At 41.5% G+C, this 12,268-nt stretch overlaps 1 protein-coding gene across 1 annotated transcript in view; it reads right to left on the bottom strand.

Moving 5' to 3' along the window:
• btbd11b (BTB (POZ) domain containing 11b) overlaps positions 1–12,268 on the bottom strand; it is a 70,792-nt gene that overhangs the window by 19,118 nt on the left and 39,406 nt on the right. Inside the window, exon 2 of the mRNA XM_084555764.1 lies at positions 7,074–7,238. Within this exon, the coding sequence (XP_084411890.1) occupies positions 7,074–7,238 (165 nt within the window). The remainder of the gene's footprint in view (positions 1–7,073; positions 7,239–12,268) is intronic.

The raw sequence follows: 12,268 nt of genomic DNA, 5'->3' as shown, positions 1-12,268 counted from the left end.
CTATCTAAAAACAAACAAACAAACAAAGAAACTCTGACACATTGTTCCGGCGTGGTTGATACTACTCAACCCAAAAACTAATAGAGCGTGATGGCACTTGGTTTCCCTCCTGTTCTAAATGGACTACACTGTATGTGTGCCGATACAATGCATAGCTGGAACAAACAGTCATTCCCACGGACAAAGGGGTTTGTTTAGCATCAAAATTGCACTACTCGGTGCTTGCCAAGATTCCATTTAGCCTCGACAATGTGAGAGGCGGGTGTGAAAAGGGTGCCCGAATGAGAGGAGCATTCATGCAATAAAACAGCCAGTCTGCCAAGTGTCCTCCGGGAGCAGCCGTGCCCGTGCCGATAGAGAAGTGCGCTGGACATCATCTTGTGATACAATGAAAAGGAAACATTACAACAGGAATGACGATCTCTCGTATAAATTTAGGTCGCGGCTCCTCCCTTCCACTATCTGTTACTGCTGCTGCTTCGCCTTTCTCTTTATCGCACCAACGGGAATACAGATAAGCTTGTAACAGTGCCCCGTTGACGCTCGGTAAGGAGAGCTGAAGTGGTCAGCAACAGCCGGTTCCTCATGTCTTATTTATGCCGGTGTGTGACATTTCCTATGCAGGCAGACGAGCCTGGCAGGGCTGAGAATCTAGATTATTTCCAACACGGCAGGAGTGCAACAGTAGTGAGATTAGTGCTGTTCCTTCCGCAGGTGTGCCCAGGCATACCTGCTGAGAAAGGACTAACCAGTTGTTTTCAGTCACCAAATACCATCACAGAGACCTAAGGCTTCATCCTTTTAAAAATAAATAAATAAAAGGAGGAGGACATACAGGAGCTGCAGTTTAATAAGCCAAAACGTCAATAGCCTTTTCATTATAAGATTCAAGCCTTTAATCGATACGCCATCTTGTGTAATTAATTCTTTATGCTAACAAGAAGGGGAGAGGTGGAGAAAAACACACAGCAGATCCTGCTCCTCAGGTTTTCAAGTGATTACCTTTAAGCATTTGGGGAAATGCTCTCTTTGTTTTCAAAGCTTTATAATCAAGCAAAAATCATACAAATCTGTAGAGTATAATGACACGGCTTTGATTCACAAGCGTTTTTTTTATTTTTTTTGAGAACTTGCACCTTTAAGGTCAACAACCAGCAACGCAGCGCCCACACAGCAAATAAACTGCTCATTACATCAGAGACGTGTTTATTGTTTAATAGTGAGAGAGAAAGCACAACAGCCTTATACAGAAATATAGAAATTACCTTCCAATCCGCATGACGGAAAAGTTCGATTCAAGCTTACTCGGGGAGCCAATACACAGTAACCAGCTTTTGTTTGGGTATTGATGAATGTGTTGTCGCTGCACTGTGCAGCTGCTGCCATCATCACAGTTTCTGCATTTCAATTATTTGCTGCTACGCGGCCGTGATTACATTTAATGGCCGCCCGTGGCCATCCTGACTTGACAAGATGCTGAGCTATTCTTCCTGCTGTTGGTTTTGTCCATGTGAAAACAACCACAGCTTTTGGTGAACAACTACCACGCGTAACAGATAACATGATGGCACGAACAGTCTTTGGGAGTGGAAGTCTCTCTAAGGAAGTCTTTTCCTAACATTACCTGACTCACATCGGGTGGGGACGTGGTCATAACATATGGGGCTGAAAAACAAACCAAAAACTGAAGTTCACAGAACGGCAACTTGATGCAGGCTCCAAACGAGAATCAGTCCCCATTGACCTCCATGTTAAAATGCCCAATTTACAACAGAAGTAAACACGTTTGTAGTCCGTTTTGGTCTCCATAATTTCGACAGGAAATTAGTTCCAAGTCTTAAACTCAGGCATGATTAAGGCCGTGACCGTTTCGATTGATATGTGTCTGCTATCACAGGTCACTTCCTGTCTCCCTAAGGTTCAGTTTTCAATTTCAGTTTTTGAATTAGCATTTAGTTAGGTAGCATCAAGCACTGCTAAAAAGGTAATGGCTAGATCCACCAAACTTTAAAACTGCTCAGGAAATTTTTGAGTGACATCACGGACGGTATGTCCATAGTCAGTGAATGGGACGGGTTAGTGTGGACAAAACTGCACCTGAAACAGTGACACCTCTGGAGTCTTTATTGGACTTTCTCAAAGGAGCGAGGATGGGAGATAATACACATACGCAGATCAGACCATAGCAATGTCACTCCTTGATGGCAGCAGCCAACCACAGCAGGATGCAGCCTGACACAGGCATATACACAAAAACAGTTTAGGAACAACTAAAAAAAAATAAAAAACATGAAAAACAGCACAAGGTGTTGACCTGGCCTCCAAATTCACTACATCCCAAACTGATCAAGTATCTGAGGGATTATCTACAGAGACCCCTCCCTTCAACCAATATAGGACCCAAAGGCCCCCACTAACAACATCCTGTTGCTCATGTCCATTCTCTGATGAGTCACAACTGTTTTGGAGGCACAAGGGAGACCTACACAATATTAGGAAGGAGGTCATAATGTTATGCCTGATCGATCGGTGTAGTTGTCATGTCACATATGGGTATACTGTGAAACTAAATGATACTCTGTTGAGTAAAATCATCACATGGGACACTGAAGAATGGTATAAATATATTCTATGATAGCGTATTTCCTTGTAACTTTACGTTACTAGAAAGACTTTCTACTGAGAAACACAAACAGTATTAAGTAGTTACATTTCAGATTTTACTTTTTTCTTTGTCATTTGGTCAAAAATAAGCACCATATTCAGATATACCAAAAAAAGGGAAAACAAAACAAAACATCAGTATGCTTTTAGGGCTGCCACAATAAAATAATCTTCAAAAGGCATTATTGAGAGCACTGATAGCCATCATCAGTAGCTTCTTCTTTTTTGAGCTGGGTGAAAAGGCTTACAGAAAAAACAGTCCTGAGTGCTGCGCACTAGACTGGAGAGTAAAGTAGAAGATAAAGAGAGGAGACAGTGGACAAAGGAAAATGTCATCTGAAACACAACAGTGGCTCTAAAGTCTCAGAGTTAGGTTCAAGTCCATAAAATAAAAAAATGAATGATGTTTCCACTGTGTTTTAATTGACTGTACTGACTAATAGTGTCTGGCCACACTGGGTACTAATTATTGATACAGTCATTGTTATTATTTTAACAGAACTGATGGTAATACAATTAGTGACAAGTTGTTCCACATAAACGTCTGTAAGTATCAAAAGAACACTATATACAGTTATATTTTTACATATACTCAACACTCTGAAATGATTTTGTCCCCAAACTGCTTCCCTCTATAACCTGTTTCTTTTTGGATCTTTTCTGAACTGAAACCTCAGCGAAGAGCAGCATAATGAGACATGACCAACAGCCGCCAATAAAAGAAAGAGGCCAGGAAATTTGGAAAATGTGAAGAACGCTTGACCTTTACAGGAGTAATTAAAAATCGAATCGAAATAGAAATGGAAATGGGATTTTTTTTATATATTTTTTTTGCAGCCTTATTAAACCTCAGTGAGTGTGGTCTCAAAAGTATTTGAAATAATGTTAATAAACTTTGGATTGCATCTGGCTTTAATTGTGTCTGTACGTTTGGGTGGGATGCTGCCGTGGAAATACACACAGTGATTGTTCTATACGGAGTCAGTTAGTTTAGTAGTAGTGTATTTAACAGCTTGCAGCAAAAACTTGAAGTGTAGACTGATTTTTGAACGAATCAGGACCTGTCTTGGAGGTTTTGAGAATACTGAAGCACAGAGATTATTTGAATATTTATTGCGGCTGATTTTCAAAATAAAAAAGTGTGCGATTTGATATAAAAGTGAAATTAAAAGGAATATGCTTCTGAAAATATATAAGGACCTCACAAAGGTGACCATAGACTGGAAACAGATGGACACTGTAAGCCAGGCTCATCTAACTTGTGCATTTCCTATATGTCTAACCAGTACGGGGAGCTAAGAACATTGACTGCACAACGATGGACGGAGGAACAGCTCATCAAAAGTGAAACCAAAGCAAGTAGAGCTCCCCCTGGTGTCTGGCTGCAGTATAGGTCATAAGCTCCACCCCCTCCATGTTAGTAAATGGAACTTGAGCGAAACTAAAACACTAAAATACACGTCAAATATTTTTTTCAAGGATGGTTTCAGCCATTTTAGGTAGTTAATATAATACAGATATATATTCAAGTATCCATTTGTCTGAGAGCACAGAATTAAATTAAATGAAAACACGGGTGAGTCTGGAGGAGGTGTGGTCGGGTCATCGATAACGTGACTCCACGTGGCTCTACTCTCAGACCGTACCGCGCGGACTCTGGCTCCAAAGTCGCAAGATGGCGCCGCCCGTATCCCTGGTCAGTTTGGCCAATGCAAGGAAGTGAGGATAGTCCATATTTATATACAGTCTATGTTTGAGATCAGCAGACACATGAACCTGCACATAGTCCAGTGTCATTTGACCTTGTTTCACTTTGTGGTGTTAACATTTTCTAGCACGTATAGATTTGCAAATGCATGTTTCATATCCCTCGCCCTGTGACTCTATGTTGGCCCTGCGATAGACTGGCGACCTGTCTGGGGTGTACCCCCGCCTCTCGCCCGATGACAGCTGGGATAGGCACCAGCAGACCCCCGCGACCCTTAACAGGAATAAGCGGGTGCTGAAGATGAATGAATGAATGAATGAATGAATGAATGAATGTTTCGTATCCCCCATCCATCGCTACTTCTATACAGATTGGTCCGACTTACGTACTAAGTAAGTATGTAAGTCAGACACAACAATGCGTGTGCAACATATCTGAATAAAGATGTAATGACTGAGCCATCGTGACACACCAACACTCTTAATAATTGCAGAATTTACGCGGCTGTCATTTAAAATATGGTAATTTGGCATTTTGGCAGAGGAGTAACTGAGAAAATGCAAAGACGTAAATCAGCGCCAAACCTCTGAAATCGAGTCTAAATGCCAGGGCGAGAGACTGGCACTGATGCAAATTGTACTGTACTGATGCACAAGAAATGTATTTGAGTCAAACTCTCATCTGTCCCTCTTCCTAACCTTTCCATCTTTTATTCTTTCATTCATCTTATCTTGCTCTCATTCAAATATGCAAAAGCCCCCGAGGGTGCAGTCATTGCTGACTATTCCGCTTCTCTCAAATTATTCATTTAGTTTTAGTCTGAGCCGTGTGACTGTGTGCAGATCCTGTAGCCATTTACAGACTTCCTCTCCAGAGCTGATAACATTATCGCTGAACGGAGCTCGGCTATTATCCATCAGCGGCCCTGTTGTCTCACAGTGTGTTTGCAGTGTCAACATAACACAATTGACCTCATCAATACAACATGGATGGAGGACCAGGGCGATCTGCCTCGTCTCTGCAGCCGCCCCTCGGTCCTGAGAAAACAAACAACGAGGGGGTACTGGCTCTCTGTTCGTTTATGATGATAAATCTTTACACTAGATATTCAGAAAATAACACATTGATGCCATGACGACTGAAACAGACCCAATAACCCTTTCTTATTTTTTGTCATGCACACAATCTGTTCGTCTGATTTGTTACTCTCCTGTCAGTGCTGTGTTTTCCAGAATGACTTGAGAAGCTGCAAAAGATAAAAACTGTTCATTCTGTGATCACATCTGATTGTGGACGTTTCAGTGGTTTTCATAACAGTCTGACATTGTAGGTTTGCTGAGGCGCTACCAAAGTTTGCACAAAAGTTGGCCCCAAAACAGAACAAAAACCAGAAACTGTGGCGTATTATAACTTATATAACTATAACCATATTTTTATAGAGTGTGGGCAGTTATGTAAAACATAGTCAAGACATAATTTCCAAGATTATGCAGAAAATGTATCATTATTATTATTTTATTAAACTGACTCCTTATGTAAATGACAGCACGCTATGTAAACGTATTCAGAAAGCATTGTTATTAACAGTTATTGTTTCCATTGTGAGGCGGTGGACATTCAATTAACTTTTTGGAGGAATCGTCACACTCATTATCTAAAATAATTCATTATGATGAATGGCTGTGGCTCGTCAGAATTGGTCCCGTTGACGGTGCAGCTCTCACTGATTCATTCACATTCGCTGAAATACTCGCGTGTGCGTTTACAGTCAGATTATGACGCAGCGATTTACCGATAGAGCGGGACAACATTTATGCCCTATTAGATATCGCATTGTCGCTTAGAGACAATAATGCAGTCGGACTAAAATGCTGACCAGAGCTGCATCCTTCAGTAAAAATGTTCAAGGAGAAGATGATGATCAGTAAAAGTATATCTAAAGTAAGTAAGTATCTAAAGTTTGGTTATAAGTGTTCGCCTTAATTTGACAAAATGGGTGAATTGCAGGTCTTTTGTGCATTCAAATAGTCACAGATAGTATGTTATTAGGTGTTCTGCAGCATTTCATCCAAACACAGTGTGGGGACACGCACCCATATGTGAATTTGGAACAAAACTATGTACCTGAATATGCTATTCAACCCTTCTCAGAAGTCTTTCCACAAGATTTTTGACCCTGGCTGCTGGGATTCGTTCTAATTTAGCTACCAAAGTGATACACGCCTCTGTCATGGAACAGACTTTGGCTGGCCATAGTAGGAAAAGGACACGTGTTAAAAATACAATTAATAGATTAAATTCCATTCCATTTCAAGGTCTAGTCACTGTTAGTTAAATTGGGTGGTCAGACCTGGTTTGTATTTGGCACTCAAATCTCCAGGTGGCTTATACGGGCCCGTCAAGTTTAGTCAAACCAAACTTGGGAATCCCTTTTTCTATGCACCTCTGGCTGTGCAGAAGCCCATTGGATCATAAAGAGGTCCTCCAAAAACATCAGAAGACCAGTTGAAAAGATCACTCAGATCTTATCACCTGACACTGATGAGTACAGAGCAGCTCCATTTAGAGCATGCGAGCGCCTAATTGCCTCGCTCGAGGGCACGGAAAGAGAGAGCGTCACGGGAGGGGTTTACAATACTCAACTTCTCCACACGGATATTTTCCGTCGCACCCGACACATGAACACGCAAATAGCACTCACTGAGTTCAGAGATGCTGCCCACTCTTGTGGCCAATAAGCACTGTTCGACGGAGCGCAGCTCGGTCTGACTGTAGGTGTTTCCCTCTGCGCTCTTTCCCGCTCGCTGCTGTTGCTGCTGCTGCTGCTCCCTGTGAAGAGTCAGACCCTCAGGTAGGCTGAGCACACCTGAAAGAGAGAGAGAGGGGAAAAGAAATGAACTTCACGTCAACGTTACGGCAGATCATACAAGGAGAAATGAAATTCCGTTCATGTATTCAAGACCTTGATACCCTTTAATGTCAGTATATATTATTTTTCCATTTATTCTGTGTATTTATCAGATGAATGAAAAGAATTGAGAAGCTGTGTGAATAATTATTTGTACCAAGAGTCAGAATCTGACTGTGAAAACAATGGTGGCCATTCAACGTAGTAATTACGCCTCGCAGCTACACCCGTCAGAAACTTCTCCCAGAGGTAATAGTGTGTAATATTTTAAATGTGGTTTCATTATTCACACCTCTGTGTGTTAGTTACTCTTCCTCGCTTTGAGAGTGACGAGGCACATTCTCCATTTCGGTCTGCTGACAGCTTCTCATTCCTCTGCAGCTTCGTGCTGCACCTTTCCTTGTGTTTGCAGGGTGTCAACTCATGAAACGGCTAAAAGCTGTGACTCTCAACTTACCCCCCCAATCACTGAGAGGAAAGTAGCTATGGTTTTAATGTCTCCTCTCTCATGATGTGCTGCTAATTTAACGCACACACTGCCTGAGGCAAATGTGACATTCTTTATTCGGTTTGTATGAGCAGACTGTTGCTTATACGGCGATATATTTTATTTCTCCAATGAGACTAGAGTGGAAGTAAAAAATTACAGGGACACAAAAAATAACAAAAAGGGTTATGGATTCTTTTTGTGTGGAAGGGAGGGTAATCTAATGTTATTAAGCAAAATATGTCACACAAAGTGACAGTAATAAATATAAAGAAAGGCTGGAATGTCCTCCTTTCTTTTTTTATTAAGTTTTCCATAATTTTCAAGTCGCTTGCGTGAGCTGCTCCCTATGAAAAATGATTCATCTGCCAAGGCGAGACTTTTTTTTACGACAATTAAAAAAAATAAAAAAAAACGCGGTACTCCCCAGGAAGTGACAACACTTTTTGATTTTGATAAGTGCTGGAGATTCAAAGAGGAGTACACAATTCAAAACATTTTCCGCACCTGTGTTGTAGAGTAGCAATACAACACAGCTAAATTGATCTGAGATATTGTGCGGCGAACTGTGTGAAGGGAATTGCTGAAAGAAAGTAATAACGCTTGGATGGGCCTCGTTTTATTTTTGTTTTGTTTTTTTTGGTCTTTTTAAAAAAAATAAAACTTAATTTTGAGGCACTCTTGCCACAAACTGTGCTTCAAATGTGCTGCTTTTAAAAGGCACACTTAATTATACCCTTTTGCGTCCGCTATTCACCATGCATTATGCGAGCAATAAAAACCTGTGTGGCACAAACATCTGGAAATAGGTTTCTTGGTAATAAGTCACAGTTATTTAGCTCATAAACCTACAGAGCCCGCGGAGCAGCGGCCGTGCAACCACCTCTACGTCTTTGTTCACGTTAGACCAGAGGCTTACTGACAACCTGCACGACCTGAAACAAAGAGCAGGAGACATCACCATCTGCTGCACCGGTGTCAGGTGTCCGCAGTTGCTACAGCCAAAGGCACAGGCGAGCCAGCGAGGCAAATTATGAAGAAAAGAAACTTTCTTTCTGTTTCTGCGGGAACCCGGTCTCCTGGGATTACTGTGAAACACCTCCTTTATTGTTTTTACTGCTCGCAATGTGCCCTCTTTGGCAAGCAGTTGGGCAAACAACATGAAGTCCATATTAAAGCATTTAAAGCAACAGGGGGGCTACTGACACCTTCTTTCCTCACACGTTCCTCTAAGACAATTATATATCACAGTAAATAGCTCACTCTGTCTTTAGATTTCACAACCAGCCTCCTTTGATGTGCACAGGAGTGACTGGACCAAATGCTGCGCTGCACCATAATTTCTGTAATTGGCTATAGGATACAAAATCCCTCGTTCACTTTAACCCTATTATCACCTCTGCAAGACATATATATTTATTTGTCAGCTTGACTTCAATGGATTTTGGAGGGTACTCACTCTACAGTCGCTGCATGCAAAGGCCTAGAGAAAACACCAATGCACATCGGCTTCATGACTCAAAAATACCAACCTATAGCTGCAGCCAATACTGTAGTACTGTATACCATGAAGATCTAGAGCCTAGAGACACTAACAGCTTTGCGATACTGTGTTTTGAGCCAAATGCTAACACCAGCAATGTTTAGCAGGTGTTTGTGCAGCAGGTTAGTTTAGCATGGTAGGATGCTAACTTTTGCCAATTAGCACTGAACGCAAAGTACAGGGAAATGTACCAAAGTAATGAAAAAGATTTTAATTATGGTCTGATGGCATTATCGAAATATATAATTGAAGCAAAAATGTCAGTGTGCTTGCAGAATTAGAGGAACAGACAGAGTACGACTGAGTAAAACTGATCGTTTGTACATAAGTTCACAGTCTGGTCCAAAGACAAAAGTGGCCACCATTGCCATACCTACCTGAAAATGTGTGTGATCACTCACACACCTGGTCAGTTAGATAAAGAGCAAGAATAACCATAATTCAAAGAGCATCCTGTGCACACAATAGGCTTTGAAGAAAAGAACAAAAGAAACGTGTTGTATGTCTGTACTGCTGCCTGCAAGTGAAAGTTGTGTGCAAAACATGCTTTGCGTTCATTTTGTAATGTAAGACCATCAGGTATCTCAATGTAGAAAATGCAAAATGCAAAATCCTCTGACATACTGTATTAACTTACGATCCACCTCTGCTGTTTCTGAAAAGTCACCAATGATGCCACGACTGTGGACGTCAGACCTTTGTGAAAAATGTCCACTTATGAGGTTGTGAACCACAAAATGAACTCTTATGACCATAGTAAACACAACCATATTTGAAGGAAGCATGAGAAAGTAAAAGAGGGAAATTCACAGGTCCAAATAATAAAATAATAAAATCAATCACGGCCGAGTTGCATACAGCTGCATCAGTTTCAGATTATTGCAGGCTCTTTGTCATTTGGTTGTGACTTACACAGATGCTTGAGTTAAACAGAGCCATCATATTAACGCATTACTGACAAGATGTCAAAATGTGAAAATATGATTAAACACGTTTATGCTACTCTTGAGCTCTTAACTGCTCAGTTCCTTAACCTTGGTTCAGGGCAACAACAGGACCAGCTGATGGTGAAGTGGTGATTGCTCTCAGGGCAGACTGAGGCAAGGTGACTCACTGGCTCTCTGCGTCCTAATGCAAAGCACTGTCTGCCCTCGGGGAGGAACTGATGGAGCTCTTACATGCCAGGCAGCCACTGTGGCTGCTCTGTTTATGTGTGTGTTTGTGTGAATATTTCCACCGGATGTCGATAGACTGGAAATCTCCCAGGCGATGCAGTATTGTCAGGTTTTCCAAGTAATACACGACAACTGTGCATGTTTTTTAAGTTACAGATAGTGATGACAGACACCTGCACAGAAGAGACCCAGTGCATTGTCAAATATGAATTCCACATTGCTACCTTCTGTCTTCAGTCTTAAATGACAGTCGGATTTTTACATCTTTCACTATTTTAACGTTCATGTCACTCTTGTGTCAGGATCCAGAGCAGTCAGCCAGTTATCCTGCTGGTCCTAATGTGGTAATATTATGTCCTATGTGACAAGATTAATAAAGGTGGAAACCAGAATTGAAGCTAGTACCTAAAGCTATGTTTTTCCCAGTAGACTAGGAACATGTGGAGGCACTCAGTTTACACTTTGGATAGAAACCTGCCTTAAATGTCAACTGGGGACGGGACTTATTGGGCATTTCTAAGCTTTACTTTAACTAAAATCTTTGCGCATTTAAAACAGAAAGCTTTACTCGGTGCTTTACTAGACTTTCTGATGTGACAGATGCAGCCCTCTACTGACTGGCTTTGAGACTGGAAGTAAGGGGAAGGAGCGAATCCGACTCTGTCATGAGGTAAGAAACTCTACTTACAAGCAGCTGCAAGGCATGTAGGTGGATGTATGGAGACAAATGAGGTAAAGTGGAAGCAAATTGTTATCTCCCATCATTCACGTGAATCAGAATTGGAAACAGAATTCTTTATTAAATGGTTTCCTTGCAGTTGCTCCCATAAAGTGACAGCTGATAGGAGATAGAGTAAAATACAAATACAGTAAAGTAAACAACATAAAATATATCTAAAAAAAAGAACTGCGAGATGCACAAAACAACTGCAAAACGGTACCATTTGTGCATGTTTGTTTAATCAAGCAACCAATGTACTAGCTCTACAGATGCTGGCTGTAAACTAGCGAGAAGTCAAAAGAAACTCCACCTTTTGGTCTTTTTTTGTTTGTTGGTTTGTGACGCACACTGAGAAAGTCCTGGTATATACACAACACACCAGTTTGACCGTTCCAAGAGAATTCACAAACATGTGCAGGCATACAATCAGCCATCTCTTTCAACACTTGGGCTTTCCCCAAAATGTCAGCGTGCACAGCTTACAGCACTTACACTGACACTTTATACGACTAAACACACATTACGGTGTTTATTTTGATTCCTGGGTCTGGATTTTCTGCAGATTGGATCCACTGACGTTGTCTCAGGGCTGACTGGAGCAGTGGGGCAGGAATGCTGACCTCAATGAGGCTCCTACCCTGCATTTAAATCTATTTTGGAGGGACACACAGTGAAGTGAACTTCCCCAAACATACTTGAGCTCTGCAGGAGCTCCGGCTTTGGCTTTCACTCCGAGATAAGATGCAGAGACAGCAGAGTGGAGCTTTGATTTGGCAAACCGTGAATGTGCTGTACAAACAGGTGCATCAAAGCAGCACTTGGATGAATGAGATGTATTCGTGATCTGGCTCCACCGTTGTATTTTAATTCAAGGCGTCAGTCAAAGGGACGGAGAAAAAGTAGGAAAATGCGAGGAAGTGAAAAAATAAACTCGACACAAACACACTAAAAGTGATAGTTTTTAGCCATTCCTTTAGGCTCTAAGGGGTTAATCATGTTGTGACTGTACACAAATCAGAGGTAGTGTTGCCCCGCTCTAGGCTCCATCACTGTTCTGCCAGG

The sequence above is a fragment of the Chelon labrosus genome, assembly GCF_963514085.1.
Source record: "Chelon labrosus genome assembly, chromosome: 11".
NCBI lineage: Eukaryota > Metazoa > Chordata > Actinopteri > Mugiliformes > Mugilidae > Chelon > Chelon labrosus.
This window is presented reverse-complemented; position numbering and strand designations above follow the sequence as displayed.